The sequence below is a fragment of the Kryptolebias marmoratus genome, linkage group LG22 (genome assembly GCF_001649575.2).
Source record: "Kryptolebias marmoratus isolate JLee-2015 linkage group LG22, ASM164957v2, whole genome shotgun sequence".
NCBI lineage: Eukaryota > Metazoa > Chordata > Actinopteri > Cyprinodontiformes > Rivulidae > Kryptolebias > Kryptolebias marmoratus.
In genome coordinates, this window is record NC_051451.1 from 29,174,929 (window position 1) to 29,193,379 (window position 18,451).

General features: G+C 44.5%; 1 protein-coding gene across 4 annotated transcripts in view; it reads right to left on the reverse strand.

Moving 5' to 3' along the window:
• Positions 1-18,451, reverse strand: part of LOC108246561 (inositol polyphosphate-5-phosphatase A) — a 171,753-nt gene that overhangs the window by 36,327 nt on the left and 116,975 nt on the right. For all 4 annotated transcript variants that reach the window (XR_005232672.1, XM_037973684.1, XM_037973683.1 and 1 more), the window contains exons 10-12: positions 6,642-6,737; positions 6,135-6,209; positions 613-686 (exon numbers count right to left, since the gene is read on the reverse strand). Coding sequence is in view for 3 of the 4 variants with exons in the window: in XM_037973684.1 (XP_037829612.1) it covers positions 613-686; positions 6,135-6,209; positions 6,642-6,737 (245 nt within the window). In the remaining variant the exon portion in view is untranslated. The remainder of the gene's footprint in view (positions 1-612; positions 687-6,134; positions 6,210-6,641; positions 6,738-18,451) is intronic.

The following is an 18,451-nucleotide window of genomic DNA, read 5'->3' on the forward strand; positions in this document are numbered from 1 at the left end:
CTGTAATCTGACCTGTAATAAACTGTAATCTGACCTGTAATGAGCTGTAATCTGACCTCTAATGAGCTGTAATCTGACCTGTAATGAGCTGTAATCTGACCTTTTATGAGCTGTAATCTGACCTGTAATGAGCTGTAATCTAACCTGTGATCTGACCTGTAATGACCTGTAATCTGACCTGTAATAAACTATAATCTGACCTGTAATGAGCTGTAATCTGACCTGTAATCTGAGTCTTAGCAGAAAATTAAAAAGTATTTTCTTACTAATAAATCTATTTTGACCAAAGAACATGAAGACAAAGTGGTTGAACTACAATAAAACAAAGTTTAACACCTTCTGTGTTTTTATTCCAGATTTATGTTTTTATGGTTTGATTTGTGTTTAATTGGCTGAAAGGTGAATAGTTTCCTGCAGGGGTCAAAGGTCATTAAGAATAAAATCTCTGTAAAAACAAACAAAACAAGAAGAAGACATTCCCATCACACTATTATTGCTAAGAAGCTGTAGTTTCCATTGGGAAAAAACAAAAATTCTATTTAGGCTCATTAAATGTTAAGGATTTATATTTTTATATATTTTTAAATGAAAGAATAAAAAACGTCTCCAAACCTGGGAGGGAAGGAGATCTGATGTTCATGCAGTCGATCCTTGAACACCGACAGCTCTTTGTCAAATTCTAAAAGCTGTGGAGAAAATAAAGAAACATGAAGAAAATTACCGCAGAGCGTTCAGGGGTTAGTCAAAGGTCAAAGGTCAAAGGTCAGTGTTTATTCTGAACAGACAGAAACCGAAGCAGAGCGGCTCTGTCAGCTGATAATTCCACTTTAAAATGAAATAAAAACTGTAAAAATCTAAACAGAAAGTCTGAGAAACTCTAAAACAAGGAATGTTTGCTTCAGTTAATCTGACCTGAACTTGGAGCAAATTAAAGACAGAACTGAGGCAGGGAGACTAAATAAACGCAGCTTCTCCGAGTGAAATGACCCTCTGCTGTCAGGGATATTAAATAAAGAAACCTCACACTCCTTGATTATTAAACAGCAGGTAAACTGTGATTATTCCACAGGATCGGGACTCTGAGTGTTTTTCTTTCCTCAGCCGTCAGCAGAACATGCAGGACGAGAACGAGGTTCTGCCGGGCTCCGTTTCTCCACACACTCTTCATCAATCATGTCTCCTCACCCAGCAGGAGCGTGCACACACACTTCCCCCAGTTTCCCACCTTTCACAGAACCCATAAATCATTAGTGAGAAGTGCAATTAGCGGCTGCTTGTACACATTAATTATCTCCGAGATGAACAGGTAGCTGGGACACCTGCATGACTGACTCCCTGAGAGACTGACAGCCACGTTTCCCAGCAACCCCAGGAGGACCCTGCGTTGGCCCCGCCCCTTCCTTTCAGACAGGAAGACACGGAGACGCAGCTGAGCCACGCTGGTCGACTCGTAAACTGGGTTATTGTACACGACTCAAACAGCGGGAAACAATCCTGACCTGCTGAAGACATCATCCAGTCTGACAGCAGCCTGACGTTAATGCCATCACGCCGGCGCCGTGGTGACGGGAACATAATGAAATATCAGCACATGGGTAATATCTGGAAGGACGTCCTCACGATGTGGACGCCATACGGGACGTGTTCCATCAGCAGAGGGAAACGGCGCTGACATATTTATGTCGTACTTCTATCTGACCGTTTCCACGTTGTTTGCCTTCACGTCAGAGGAGAGTGCGCCCGCTGGCACGCCGTGTGTTTGTGTGGCGGAGCGCCGATGTGCCAGCGGTGTAGAACTGCAGTCATTACTCGCAGCCGCTGGGACCCCCCAGACTGAGTCTCAGCAGTTCAGGAGGGCAGATGTGGAGCATTCATCAAACTGCGAGCAGCGGGGGTCACAGGAGAGACTCACATACTGTGGATGAGGGATGAAGCTGTACGCCCATCCTCCAGACAGGCTGCTGGAATCCAAACTTTCCCTGATTTAATCCTGGAACCAGATCTTTACCCACACCGAGTAAAAACCGGTCTGAGGTCGGTTAGATGAATAAAGACCCGATAATTTTATTACTCTCTGCAAACACAGGTTACCAACCAGCTGATGATGTCATGGCTTTGGAAGCTCCTGATTGGCTCTCTGCGGGACAGCTACAACAGTAAACGACTTTATTTTGGAGAAACAGGACTGATGAGCCAAGGGCTAGTCCGGACCTCTGCTCCTGACAGCAGCTCTGTTGCAGAGCTTCAGGTGAGTTTCAGGTGTTTGCTCCGACTCGTGTAGCTGCTGGAGAAACGCTGAGTCATCATCTTCTTTTCCTCTTTCTTCTGAACGTTTTCTAAAATAAAAAGCTGTTTCTGCCGTTCACAAATCAAAAGGTTCAGCTCGTTCAGGACGTTACGACTTTCACTTTAAGGGTTTTAAAGTTTTATCTCATTTAAATGAACAAAAATCTTTTTAAATCCTACAGAATCTTAGAAATCTGCATCCTTGCTTTAATTTCTGCCTGAAGCTTCAGTTTAGCTGATTTCAGCTGATTGTTTTAATTTTAATTTCAGCCTCTTCAACAAAATCCAGCCTGCATGTTGGCAGAAAATGTTTTTTTAGTTCACATCTGTGCGTCCTGGGGTCACCTCCAGCAGGAAAACGATAAAAAATCAGATCAAATAACCATTTAAAGTGAAATTAACAGCAGAATAAAGATCTAATCTGCTCTGGGATTATAAATTAGACAAAAACAAACAGACTGATTCAACCTGGAAGTCTGTAATCATCAGGTAAAACTATCTACAGCAGGTAAGATATTAATCCTCCAACCATTTCTTTTTACAGAGCAGAGAAGTTAATTTAAAGCTTAGGAAGCTGGAAATCAGGGATATTTCCAGTCTGAACTTCCGACTAGAATCCAGACAGAAGCTCGAGTTTTCGTGTTTCCTGCTGTGAGGCGTTTGTTTGAGGAGAAGAACAGTTAATCTGACAGGATGAGCAGCATATGGCCGACGCTGAGCTTTAAGTTGAGTAATTCATCCAGGTGAACGGAGAATTTCACACTACATTTCATCCTGGCTCAATTAAGCATAATGTGCTGCCGCCCCGTTGGGTCAGCGCCTCATCCCAGTTCGAGGCCTGATGGCTTCAGGAAGCCAGCGGTAGTTTGTCAACCAGAAATGACCTTGGGACTTGTGGACAGGATGATGTCGTTCTGGAAATAACGGCGTGAAGAAAAAGATGAAGAAGTGTCGGGCTAAAAACTATCCTGTCACGGGCTCAAATTTCTGACTTTGCTTGGACGATCGGCGCCCTCCTAAATCAGATTTCTGGTGATGGTAGGAGACGGGCGAAAAAAGATGACGGAGTGCGGCGTGTTCTGTCCACCGGCAGGTCCCTGGGAGCCCGCTGGCCTCTCGTCCACCACCTGTAATTGTGCTTTGATTTACGCATTGTCAAATATTCCCGCTGACAACACCTGCCGCCATTAAAACCCATCAATAAATGTTGGGGTGAAAGGTCATTTAATTTGATTTTTACTCCTCACACTTGGCTTTCATTGAGGCGGCCATATTTTTTCTTCTTTTTATGGTATCTTCATTATTTTGTGAGGAAACGCCGTAAACTGTCACTGACACGTGTGGGTGAGGGGCGGTCTTGGTGGCGCTGGAGGGGGCCGACGCCAACAGAACCCAAAACTGGACCGAAAAACCATCGATCCACGGAGTGACCAGATTAACACACTGAGTTTGGTTGTTCCTGCACAGGTTCAAAACGTCTGCAAACGTTCAGGAAGGTTCTGGACGTCTGGAACCTTCCTGCAGGTCAGAAGTGTGAGCAGCGTACGGAAACTGGACCACATTGTGACCAACTGGAGACGTCACGTTCTACGCGTGTCCCCTTTAGCTTTAACTTGTTCAGCGAGTATTTTCTGGTTGTTTCTGGTCCCGCAGCATCAGCAGGGTGTCTCCAATCTTCACTCGGACCGAACAGATCACTTTTCATACGGGAGTGATTTGAGTTAATGAATGGTTTCCCTGCAGTTCTCGTGTCTGTCGGTGACGCAGGAACAACTGAGCGGACAGAAGTGGTTTCTAATACGATGATCTTTGTGTTGTTAAGGGAATGATTTTTATTTTCAAACAGGGCAGTATATAAAAGCTGAGGGCTATCTGTTCTGATCAGGCTAAGTAGACAGTCAATACTTTCCTTAATCATTCAGAGTGGAGGCCGGCTAAATTAAATGACAGAACCAATGTAGAATCAGTTTATGTTCCTTAAGAACAGATTTCATTTAGCCTGGATTCTGAATCACCACTTAGGAGCTGTGACAGGTGAAATATGGAAGGACTGGGCTTTTTTTTTCATTTTTTATGCCCTCATCTTGTTTAAACCATCTCTGAGCTCCTGAGTGATGCTGAGGAGGAGCGGCCCGACCCGACCCGGCTCGGCCCGGCCCGGCTCGGCCCAGCCCAGCCCGGCCCGGCGGACGAAAAGGTTCATCACACAAACACATCCTGCTCCCCCATCTGCCAACACCACACTGATAAAGTTACAAGAAAGAGATACTGAAACAAAATCAATGAGGATGGAGGAGCGTGTGTGTGTGTGTGTGTGTGCGTCAGGGGACACAGAAACCCATCTACAGATGCACAACACAAACACGACCACACACCAACACAAACACGCTGCGCTCCTCCCAGACTCTCGGAGCAAGGCCCCCGCGGTGCCCCCTGACGCCACGAGCGCCCGGAAAATTTAATCTTCCCAAATACTCATCAGGGCTCTCCATCGTCCCACCGTGACAGCGCCGGGGATAATTAATTATACAATTTCGATGGGAATATCGACTAAACAAACCTATTAATCATAGCAAAAGTCAATAGGCATGGACACATTCAATCATGTCCCAGCCAATGATTACTCCTCTCAAAATACAATAATTATTTTCAAGAGCTGCCTCGAATTAAATTTCTGTCAAGCCGGTACAAGTCTAGCAGTTGATGAAGGATGCAATGGATTTTTTTCCTGCCGTTCCCGGTGGAGGAGTGTGAGGAAGGACATTTATCCTTTTGGAAAGGTAGTTTGTTTTATAAGGATCATAACACGGTGTGTTTAACCAGACCATGACCATCAGATTATCTCTGATGCCCCCCATTATGTCATCCATCTTATCTGGGCTGGTGAGGAGGAGGAGGAGGAGGAGGAAGGTGGGGACGAGGTTCGGGGGGGGGCCTTCAAACAGAAACTGGATTTTTATACATCTCTGCTGATCAAACGGGAGATTATGCTGCAAAGTATAACATAAAACAAGCCTTTAAAATATATTAAATAATGAGGTGTTAAATATGCACCTATAGCTGAATGTTGTTAAATATTATTAGAGTTAAAGGCCTCGCAGTCCTGAAGGAGCAGGTGAATAAAAGCAAACATTAGATCTGTTTCAGGTGGACCTCCGTTCATCTGCTGAAGGAGTCTCTGATCTGATCAGTTCCTACACTAAACCAATAAAATAAGGCAGAAAAATCCGTTAAATCACATCCAGATTCTCCACTTTGATTGGCTCTTTCCACAAATATTTAATTTTCTTAGAATAATATTTCCTATAAGAGCTGATAAAGCTCCTAAATGATCTGATTTATGCTTCCAGCAGCTTTTATAAACTGCAGCTTCACAGTTCATACTGATGGTGTGTGTATGTGTGTGTGTGTGTGTGTGTGTGAGTTTAACAAGCTGCAACATTAAACTACTTAATGTAATATACAGCCACATAAAGCAGAGGAGTGCTGAAGCTGTTTGTGTTCGTCATGAAGGCATGATGTTGGACCTCCTCTTCACTGTGAACTCATGATTCAGCTCAGGAGCTGATCTAGAGTATGAGCAGAAACAGAGATTTAGATCTACAAGAACAGTTTAGAGTTTCACACCTGGAACAACGTTTCAGGACAGCAGGTAATATCACCTTTAACATGTCTTATTTTAGTGTTTGTAGTAAAAACCTTCATGTTTTCTTTAGTTTTCACAGAAAATCTCTTTAGAAACGTTGTTAAAGAGTTTGTAAAGCTGATAAAAGTGATTTAATTGGTGATAAATGGTTCCAGAGGAAAAGATGACAGAGCAGATGAACACATGAACGATGAGGACTTACTGAGGTCCCGTTGTTTTCCCGGAAAACGTCCTGGTTGACATAATTAAAAAGCTTCTTTTCAAGTTGCAGAACAACCTGAATGAAAGCAAAGAGAAGACATGATGCTCTGATTACCAGCTGTATTAATGAGGAGGAAACTCAGTAATTAGAGAACTAATGAACAGTGATGAGCTGCAGGGAGAGATCTGGGTTTCCTGTTTCTGGAGTCATGAACAGCTTAACCTTAAAGAGACACTTCAGCCATTTTCAAGGGTGGGTGGGTGGATGGATGGATGGATGGATGGATGGATGGATGGACAGGTGGACAGATGGATGGATGGACAGATAAATGGATGGACGGACAGATGGACGGATGGATGGACAGATGGACAGATAACTGAAAATGGCTGAAGTATCCCTTTCACTCCGTCAGGTTCACAGGTTTGATTCCGTCCCCGAGCCGTCAGACAAACGGCTGTTTTGACTCGTATTTATAATAAAATGAAGCGAAGCGTTTGAAAGACTGACCTTTCGATCGTTCTCCGTTTCTCTGAATATGAGTTTGTCGACTTCGTTGGTGTCGGTGGTTCTGACGGTCTGTACGGTGGCAGAAGAACAGAGACTCTGGGAGGACAGACAAGAAGAAGACGTGATGATGAAAACATGGACAGGACAAGCTGAAATCACAGCTCTGTAAGACACTTTCAAAGAACCCCGGCTCTTTATCTGGCTCTAAATACCGACCCCGCTCGATGTTTGCAAAGTTAAATTCCACTTTGTAAACTCTCCTAACAATTAGTCAAACATTGGGCCATCTGTGTTTGAAGACAGCTGAATAAGAAAATCCCTGAGCCCGAAGTTCCCACCCCGCACCGCAGAGACGCAGCGAGCTGATTGAGATTCAGAGCACAGATCAGATAATTGGGTCGAGCCGATATACAGAGCAGAAAAAGGCTCTTTAGACAGAAATGTCACAAATCAGCCGCGGAGAAACGGATCGGATCAGAACAAACACGGAGCTTTGAGAGAAAGTGGAACAACTGCGTGCAGCAAACCCGACTCCCAGAAGGAGATTTCTAAAGCCCCAACAAATCGCTCCATCTTTCACTCATTTAGGCCATCCAAATGCAGGGTCAATATGGTCCCCTGGCAGCCGAATGCTAATGCGCTTAAGTGTGCTTAAGCTGCTTTGTGCGATGAAAAGGCCAAAGAAGGAGCTGCTGAGGAGGGCAGGAGATACTTTCCCTGTCAGAAAGTCATTGTTGCCACATTTAACAAAGACAATGAGCAAAAGTTGTTGTTGTCTCCAGAGGAACATCACTTTAAGTTTTAATACATAGATTTGTTAATATCAGCTATAAGAATTAAAAAAGGCTGACAACATAAACAGTCATCCATAGTTTTAGATAAAGCTTTGTGTTTATCTTACAGCACCTCCTCACCAGAGCGGACCAGAGGTCGTTTCCTCTGATGGTCTGCTTCCTTCAGGCAGCTGTGAAAGCTCATCTGAACTCTGTGGACCAAACACCAGAAATCTGGTCCACCTAAGAAAGTCAGTCAGGCAGAAGTTCCTGCTGCTTGCTGCCACAACATGTTTTAATGTCTACAAGTCAGAAAAAGTCTCTAAATCCACGTTAGAGACATGGATTCACGGGATTCTGTCAATCCAGGCTGAGTTTAAGTGTGCAGGATTGAATCCGACTCCTTAAAGCTGATACTGAGACGCCTTCTTCTCGTGTTCTGTGGATTTATTGAAGAACCAAAGCAGTTAAGGATGTCCTGAGCTGATCTCAAGCACTGAATTTGGCTCCAAGTCAAGACAGTTTTCATTACTGGGTAATATGTCTGCTGTAAAACACTGAGATATAACATCCCAACATGTCAGTTCTTAGATGTATTTTAAAAAAACTAAATGAGAGCAGCTCTGTCTGTGACATCTGTAATTCGGGTATTCCTTCTTCCTGGTTACTAACACTCAGAAGTCAGAGGAGAATCAGCCAAATGATCCCAACAGTCCAAAGAGACACTGGCTTCAGGCTCCAAGGCTTCGCTCACATCGTGGTGGGATGAGGCCACTTTATTTGTGATTTAGGAACAATCAGAGGCAGATTAAGGAGGAATTAAGTTTGCAGCCAAATAAGAGAATGTTTTATAAAAACAAATGGCCTAAAGGTCAGTCATCAGTTAACTTCTTCTTCATGTTTGGCTGCATCACATAAGAACGTGAATGTAAATAAAGATGGTTTTCCATCCAGCTTTTAGGATTCATGTTGGCCTGTGCCAGCAGAGATACAGCCAGGTCGCTTCAACAATTAGCTAATGCTGCTTCTTCTGGGAGGAAAACCACTCGTGATTACACTTTGGAATCCCGGCTGAATTCAATTATTCCAGCTGCAGGGAAATGTCCTGCTGGAACAGCAGCAGTCAGAAACCACCTGATTCAATTGAGGAGTATTTTACATGGACTCATGGACTGGAGGAAAATATTTAAACAAATTCAAATTCAAGCAGGTCGATATTCCTGCAGGTTGTCCTTCAGCGGTCTGGTGAGTATTTGCATACTTCTGCATGCTGACAAGAAACGCATCGATCCGTTCATATGTTCAATAAGTGAAAAATCGGTGTATCAGTGCAGATGGAGGAGGGTGATTGAACACGATTGATTGTCTTTCCCCCCTACATGAATCCAAACAGGCAGAGTGCCTCCAGGAGCATCAGCTCAGATGGGATAATAAAAACCCCATGATGTCACTTAGACCCATCTCAGAGCACTGATGGCTCCTTTATTCAGACTTCTCTTTCAAAGCTGTTGTTTGTTAAACTCAACGACATCATTGGCTCCTCGTTAGAAACACGCCAATTATTCTGGACAAGGGTGAAAAAGGCAGGCAGTGGAGAGGATGTCTTAACTCCTGAGGTACTGCCAAGTGACACGGCATAACATCTCTGCATCACAGGTCAAAGGTCAGCACCGAGTGTTTGTAGAGCGCCACAGACCAGGAGGAGGCTGGGAGAAGGCATCAATGGAGGATAATCTCCCAGCTTTGGAAGAAGGAAGCAGCTCTTTCTTCCAGCTGCTCTGCTTAGAGGAGAGGTTAAAACAATCTGTCCCACTTCAAAGACCCAAAGCCTTCTGTCTGCGGCACGGCGGACAGATGGAGGCGGCCGCTGCTCCCACATGTTCGGCGACCACAGCCCTGCTGCCGGGGCGCTTCAGGTGTACGGATGGAAATGATCTTTGAATCATGGAAGAGTTGTTAAAGGTACAAGGATTCAATGTGACTGCCATTTTAAAAAGCAGCTGATGGTTTGATTGTTTTTTCCCGCCCGTACCTGGTAGCAGAGTAATGCTAAAGCTGCCACAAGATGGCGGTAATGTGCCACATTGTTTGGGACGAGCTGCGAGTTTTAAATGTTTTAAACCAAGTTTAAATGGGTGAATTCAAAGAATTATAGTGTTTTGTTTTTTAAAGCTGCACCTGGTAGTGACACGCCAAGCTGTTTCCTAACGATGTGTTTCCGGTTACTGAACACCTGCCGCCCCTTCGCCCGCCTCCATGCGGATCCATCCAACAGGTGGAAATAACAGAAAACAGAGATCCCTGACAGCAGCGTTAGTTTAGTTTTATTCTGTGTTCTTATACATAAACATTCACTGAAGCAGACGAGTTAGCCATAATAAATAAATATATAACAATAAATAAAATAAATGTAATTTTTCTTTCTTACTCACTCACAGTATATTTCCCTGAAAGACACCTGAACTTACACCATCAGGTTGGGTTGTTTATTTCTCTTTTGTGTAAAAGTTATTATAAAATAATAACGTGGTAGTAGTGGCATTTTATTTTAAAGTAACAAAGATTTAACCTCCTGTTGGGTTTATTTTCCACCAGCCCTCAGCTCAGTTACTCAACCAACACGGAGTATATTAGAAACTGATTACATCTCAATTAGGACATAAAAATATGAATGTGTGAGCAGAGAGAGACAGAAATGAGCAGACAATGAGCTAACTTCTCATTCTTCATCGTCAGGGGCTTTAAGGTGTCGGCGGGGCCGGTGGCATTGTCAGAAAGCTCCATTATTTGCTTCCTGCCATGCAAAGCAGAGCCGCCAGCAGATTTAAGATGAGCCAGGAGGGGCTGGCAGCTCCAGCGTGAATTGCTTCACACTCCGATAACTTTTATTCCACTCGCTACCGTTCATCATCAACCTGAACGGGGCAGGAGAGGGCATCCTAAGTAGGCAACAACAAATTCGGTCCCCTGCTTTCCTGCCAGCTATTACACAGGATAGCCAGTAAATCAGCCGTGACCCTCCCCACCCCATCTGGCTGGACACAAGCCAAAGTTATCCACTCCGCTCTCCCTGTGGCGAGCTAATTTAATACCTCCAAACACACTGGATCCATCAGTGGGGGGGAGGTGAGAGTGGACACATTATCACCCACAGAGTTAGTCTGCCTGTGACCCACTGGTCACCAGCTGACCCTGGTAAAACCTGGGCTGCGGCCCTCCCACCCCCGGCTGCTTCACCCCTTCCCATGAACTCGCTGCGCGCTGTGGGAACAAACGCCGATGCGTGCGTTGTAGGAGGTCTCCGAACCTGCCACGCCTTCACCAAAACCCATCCTGAGGAGGTAAGAGAGTGTGCACCGTGATGATAATGTGTCCTATTTATCTTGTGCATTCTAACATCTGGGAAACTTCTCTAAAAACAATGGTTCACACTGAGGGCTGCCATTCTGCCGTTACCTTCACAAACCCACACAGGAGAGATAATGGACAGGCCACAAATCATCCAGGACAACAGGACACAGGGTGTGTGTGTGTGTGTGTGTGTTTGGTATTTAACTCCTTTGCTGGCCCATTCTGCAAAGCCCTGCAGGACAAATTGCCCTGCATGGCTGTCTTTGAGAGGCAGAGCAGCGCACAGAGAAAGGGACAGGCCTGAAACACAGAAAACAGGTCCATAAAAATTCATCACTTTGACCCCCGTGACCTCCCACTGCTGAGAGGGGGTGGGGGGGCAACACTCACACACACGTATGATCACAAACCACCCAGTCAAACTTCTAGTTACAACATGAACAGTTTAGTAGAAATGATGGAAATGTTCAGACAAACTGAAGCTTAAAGGCGGCGTCTTCAGCCGCAGATATTTCCCAGAGTTCCTGATCTCTGTGTTCCACAAGCAGCAGACACAATGGTGAAGAAAAAGGCTTTCTGCACAGGAAAAGACCACCAGATGCTTCATTGTGGCCGGGTCTGTGTAAAGACGTGGCAGTAAAAAGAGGGTGGGCTCTCTGGAGGCATATTAGTCCCAGTAAGAGGACGACATTGTCTCAGGCAACGTTCTTGACACATTACTGCCACCTGTACAAAGAAACCCTAATGAGAGATTTAATCTGTGAAACCTCCCCTGCTGCTTTAAGTCAGCACTTTGAAACCAATCGAGGCAGATGTCTGCAAGACTGTTTAACGCAGCGACTTCTCCAAACCTCTCCATGAGGCCGGTCTGCTTCAGCTGTTTAATAACCACTGAAGAGTAAGAAAGACTTCCTGTTTCCATATCTGATCCTCAGACAGAGCTGTCCTCCTGCAGGTCACCACAGATTTAGAAACAAATAAAACTCAGATAAACACCATGATAAGAAAAGTGACAGTGACCCAACATTAACTCATGCTACGCTAGGCTAACGCTCCGGCTGGATTGTAGCATACCTGTGGAGCGTTTATGGGTAATAGATTCCATCGCTCGTCTTTCTTATCCATCTCGTTAAAGCTCTGTTTTCCTTTACTTGGAGACAAACTGTCAGACCGAGATCTGCCAGAGCAGAGCAACAGAGAGCAGCTAGGACGAGGAAGAGCCAGAAGATGGTGGCTGCTGACAGAAGAAGAACTGAGACAAGATGCTGCTGAACGACACAGATACGCTGCAGAACAAAACGCCACAAAAACAACCGGACTGTTGCACCACGACACAACACGCTGTAACTGTCCCAGCCTTCGATCCAAAGAACGTCTGAGAACATCTGAGAGCATCTGAAAACGTCTGAGAACATCTGAAAACGTCTGAGAACATCTGAAAACGTCTGAGAACATCTGAAAACGTCTGAGAACATCTGAAAACGCCTGAGAACATCTGAGAACATCTGAGAACGTCTAAAAAAAACGCCTGAGAACATCTGAAAATGCCTGAGAACATCTGAGAACGTCTGAAAACGCCTGAGAACATCTGAAAACGCCTGAGAACATCTGAAAACGCCTGAGAACATCTGAGAACGTCTGAGAACATCTGAAAACGCCTGAGAACATCTGAGAACATCTGAGAGCATCTGAGAGCATCTGAGAACATCTGGGAACATCTGAGAACGTCTGAGAACATCTGAAAACGCCTGAGAACATCTGAGAACGTCTGAAAACGCCTGAGAACATCTGAAAATGCCTGAGAACATCTGAGAACGTCTGAGAACATCTGAGAACGTCTGAGAACATCTGAAAACGCCTGAGAACATCTGAGAACGTCTGAAAACGCCTGAGAACATCTGAAAATGCCTGAGAACATCTGAGAACGTCTGAGAACATCTGAGAACATCTGAAAACACCTGAGAACATCTGAGAACGTCTGAAAACGCCTGAGAACATCTGAAAACGCCTGAGAACATCTGAAAACGCCTGAGAACATCTGAGAACGTCTGAGAACATCTGAGAGCATCTGAGAACATCTGAGAGCATCTGAGAGCATCTGAGAACATCTGGGAACATCTGAGAACATCTGAGAACATCTGAGAGCATCTGAGAGCATCTGAGAACATCTGGGAACATCTGAGAACGTCTGAGAACATCTGAAAACGCCTGAGAACATCTGAGAACGTCTGAAAACGCCTGAGAACATCTGAAAATGCCTGAGAACATCTGAGAACGTCTGAGAACATCTGAGAACGTCTGAGAACATCTGAAAACGCCTGAGAACATCTGAGAACATCTGAAAACACCTGAGAATATCTGAGAACGTCTGAGATGCAGATGGTGAGAGGCTCCAATCCAAGAAGCTTTTGCAGTCTGGTGGTGAATAAACTTTATCTCTGAAAGCTTTTAGGAATGGAGCTTTGTTTGAAACACAACATTTTAGAAACAAGCAGAAAGTTTTCATGTCTGATTTGGATTAAATGTGACTTTTTTATATAAATGTCTTATTTTTCTTGATGAAAGCAGAAGCAGAGCTGATGGCCTTTCCAGGAAGGTATTTCTTCCTGGCAGAAAATCCTCCTTCCACACAAAGAACATTGATTCATTCTTTAATTTGTTTACACCATTTCATCTAAATGATGTGTTTGTCCACCGGGGTGAGAGAGGGAGGTGTGACTCGGCCCCGCGGAGGGGGAGGAAGGGCTTTGACTCCCCACCACGAGCTGCTAGGCAACCATCTAGTGGGTGGGCTTTGTGATACATTTTACCAATTTTTCATGCCCATCCCTCTTGATGTGACCCCACTCAGGGCCCTTTATGCCCCTGACAGCTCTGTGCAGGAAAACATGCTGCCACTCTGATAGCATGAAATTGGGAACAAAGACCCCCGCGGCAAGGAGAAGGGGGCCGCCGAGGCACGCTGTGCTCCGGTCCCGCCTGGCTCTGGACACAAACAGATGTTAGTCCAGCCCCGGCTCTCACTGCCCCCTGAAAGAAGAAGGCCTTTCAGAGAAATGAGGCTGAATGGCTTTGTTTCGGGCCTCCTCTAAGACAAAAACTGGAGCCACTCCTCCTAAAAGGGCCCGGCAGCATGGCCGCCGCAGATAAATCACGAGACAGAGAGAGAGGCCCATGAATTTTCAATGTGGCCCTTAATAGGCCCTCTTAAATATGATGGGATATTTGTGTGCGGGTGTGAATGGAGCCCAGTGACTTTTAATGCCGGTGGGCAGGGTGGTTAAAATGGTGCCAACAGTGGGTTTACAGCTCTGAGGAACATCACTCACACCCAGAAAAAGAGGCCAACTTGTTTAAATAATCCTTTAACAGCAGCAGCATTTATTGAATCATATGTCCTTTTTATTTTCCTAACAGAGCTCTTCGCTCTCAGGCTGCAGGTTTTCTTCTGGTTCCTAGAGGTTCTAAAAACAGGAGGCAGAACTTCCAGTTCTCAGGCTGACATCCTGTCTACTTTAAGACTTTCCTGTCTGATTAATCCTATAATCAGGGTTTCCTGAGCTCTCCTTTAATTCGTTGCATAACCTTCTAAACATGTTAAAAACGTTCCAGTGACAACACAAAGTTTCAGACTCTGAGTCTGATTGTGTTGATTAAAATCCACTGACACGATGCCCAGGCTGTGGGTTTATTAACGGTTTCTTTAGATTCTGCTTTTGGATATTTAAACTATGATGATTAACAGAACTACCAGCTCATCTCTCTGCGTCTACATGTCTAATCCAGGAACTCCATCCTTCAAACAGGAACATTTATTGTGTTCTGCTTTACAAAGAAGGACTGCAAGTCAAAAATGGACTGACATCATAGCAGCTCGACGCGATGTGCCAGGCACAAAGACATCCCTATCCTGCACACTTTATACCACATTTCATCGGGACTAAATAACAGCAGGACTGTTAGCTGCTGGGCCTCTGACTGCTTCAAAGACTCACACTTTTTTAAACAATAATTTATACCCAGACCACCTTATTTCAAAAACAGGTTCAACAGAGAGACACACTGAGGTCTCACTGACTCATATTATTTTTATCATTAACTAAATATGAGACTTTTTTAAACAACAACTGATGTTGCTGTAATATAACAGCAGAACTGAATTATTGGGCTGAAAACACTGAAATGTTTTCCTTTACAGCATTTTTAGGATGTTCAGCATTAAATCTGCTTTACAAAGAAATAAAAAGACTAAAACACTTCTTTTTGTCCTTTTCTAGATGCTAACAGGTGAATCCTTTACTGCTGTTATTTTACACAAGAGAAGCTTTAAGTTCTCAGATGAAGGTAATAAATAAACAGATCATACATTAAAATAAAACAGTCAAATAATATCCTGCTTTTTCTATAAGCTGATAGTTTTTTCCATTTTTATTTAACAAACAAATTTATTTTGGCAATTTAATAGATAAAATAATCAGCAGATAATTAAAACTCTTTTTTATTAACTAAACAAAAACAAATAATGTCAGAAAAATGTAAATAATACGAGCAAACACGTTGAACAAATTCTATCAAATTAAAGGAGACTCAGTGAGGCTTTTTTAACCACTAACTTGTAAGAATTTGTTTATTTTTGATTTATTTTGACATTTTTAGAATCCTGAGAAAATACTAATTAATAAATTTTAACAAACGGATCACAATCAAAAACTATAAAAAATTACATATAGACTCACCTGCACGCAGTCATAACTAATTACAGCTAAAATAAATGTTTCAACTGTGAAAATGATCAGACGTAAATTTTTAATTTTTACTTGTTTACGAGAAGGGGCGGAGCTTAAAAGGTATACTGGAGCCAGCCTACAGGGGGCGCTCTTTTTTCTGTCTTCTTTTGTCTTATTTACAGTCTAAGATGAAAACTCAAACAGGGATGTAAACATTTCCCATAAAGTTGTGGCTTAAAGGCCAGATTTTCCAGAATAGTTGGTGTAAAAACAGCCGTTTCATCGACAGCAGCCCCGGGGGGCTCCGGGGGGCCCGGGGGGCTGGGGCCGGCCCGAGGCCCCCAGGTCCGGCGGGTAACTCGGGTTACATCCCTGACCGGACCAACCACTCATACACGTTCCCCTCGCAGGCCCTGACGGTGCCAGGCTCTGCGCTCATCCTTGGCTTGGTTTGTCACGCCGTCCCACCGTTGGCCAGTCACAGTGCCCCCGCCCCTCCGAGTGGCGCCGGGCTCAAACGGCCTGTTGTTAATGAGCGGCACCAACAGAAGCCACCGCTTGTTCTTCATTTGCCAGCAGTTTAATTATATGGACAGAGCTCCCATCAAAGCTGCATCGCTCAAGTTCCGCCCTCATTGCTGAACTCTTTCTTCCCTCTGAGCGGCCATCATTAGCATAGAAAGCAAACAGAGGAAGGAGAGCGAGAACAGGCGCTGTTGTCTGCAGGGAATAGGCTCCTTCTATATCCAGATGGGTTATCAGTCATATAATGGGCCCTCATTGTGATAGATTGGACTCCTCTTGCCAGATAAAATGTTTATTGTATTGTGAGGAAATATCACCTGTGAGGCCATAAACAGGCGTGGGTCAAACCGTAGCTGCTAATAATTCTGTTTTGACTTGCATGGAGTAACAAGATGAGGTTTTACTGCCTCAGGACAATTAAGACAATGTTGGGTGGGGGGTGTTTCACAGAAAACTATATTGATTTAGTGGGCTAGACATACAACATGAAGGATTAGTCAATACAGTTTGGCCTGCAATAAAATAGTCAAATACAGGAGGCCTTCAACATGGAGCTGCCAACAAGACTTATGGCAGAACAACCGTCTCAATTATTGTAAACTGCTTCCCTTTTGAGTCAAAGCGCCTGAAAGTTGTCAGATATACTCCCGGGTACGTGTCTCTGGTTGTTAATGCATCGGTGTATCTGGCGTGACCGTGGCTCAGGAGGGTCACGGTCCCTGGAGTCAGGGGTTCCACAGAACAGAGGCCCAATCAGTGCTGGCCCACTGGTTAATGGATGGATGGCCTCCAAAATTAATTAGCCTGGCTAATGTAGTGTACACTTAATTACACCGACTGCCTTTTGATTTATAGATGGCCACATATGGCATATATATGCTGGTCACAATCAGGCTAAAAAGGGAAAATTGTTCTGCATCAACCTGGGAAAATTCTTTCCTCAGACCAGACCGTCAACGACCGGACTGCAGCTAACAAGCTCTGAAATCAGATCATCTCTGTTAGTTAAAGAAAAACCAACCAATCCTGTGTCTCACAACAGGAAGCCATTACGGCTCCGTCTGCTCCGTTTTCTGCTGCCTTTGGACCCCCCCACACAGAAAAAGGTTTATTTTCAAAGTTCTGGGATCTCTGTGTAAACGGGACAAAGATAACGTAGAGATGGACAAAGATTTATTTTTATTTTTTGTGACGCCTCCACCTACCACCCCCCTCCCAAAAAGATTAAATGAAATAAAAAGAAAGCAACTGTTTCTGCAACCTGAGTTTATTTTGAAAGGATTATAAAGTGGAAACTGTGGTCACAGGTGAGCTCACGGACTGACTGGGAAATATTCTAAGGAAAAATGAAATAATTAACAACAAATTCAGTGTTTTTGCTCTTTATCCATCGTCGCTTTTTGCTCTAAAACCCAAACAACAATGAAACAGTTTCGTCTTGGTTTATCCTGATCCGTCATCATTAAACTTTCACTGAGGAATTGTTTCAGGAGAATCTAAAGCCAAGATGAGAACGTTCTTCAGTTCTTCATTAATGTGGACGTTCTTGCCACCCAGCGGAGTGGGCGCTTAGATTAATTTTATTTATAAATGTAGAAATAAAACATCTGCTTGAATCTGGTCAGGGAGCAGATGGGACCTCGGGTAAATCTTGTGTGAAGATATTCCAACAGGAAAACACGGCATACTGATCTGATTCCAGTTTATCTCTACTCTTCCTGTCACACTGAGTGATTCCTCTGTGAGAAAAATCACTCTGCTCTGTCATTACAAGGGGTTTTACAGCATTCATTTGGAGTGGGGACAGTCCAGGGCCCCACCTTTAATTTCATGCTGTTCAAGCAGGAGAAAGGACTTGGGACAAAGGACGGGAGATTGATGCCCGCTCCGGCCCTCCCTTGCACTTCCTGCCGATGCCGACAGGGGATGCTGATCCAGTCAGCCAGAGGCCAGCTGGTCTAATGAAATCCTGCCGTGTAGCAGCAGATCAGCCTCAATTAAAACAGCCCCACACCGTGTCTGGGCGACAGTAGATCAAGTCAGCAATTAACCCTCCCGCTGGCCTCGATCAATCCTCGAATTGGAGCGGGCCGACCGGCAGCACACAATCTCTGCAGATATTAAATTTACATTCTATTAAGTTTAATTAGGAGGGATTTTAAATATACTGGGAATTCGGGCTCAGAGCCACGGGCCTGTCATCGACGCTGCTGATTCACGACCATGTTGGGGTTACGCACACTCCAACGCTGTTTCTGCAGCACATCATCAGGATTTCTGCTCTAAACCGTGGAACCGCGGCAGAACTGTGCAGAACTGTGCAGGACTGTGCAGGACTGTGCAGGACTGTGCAGAACTGGGCAGAACTGTGCAGAACTGTGCAGGACTGTGCAGGACTGTGCAGGACTGTGCAGGACTGTGCAGGACTGTGCAG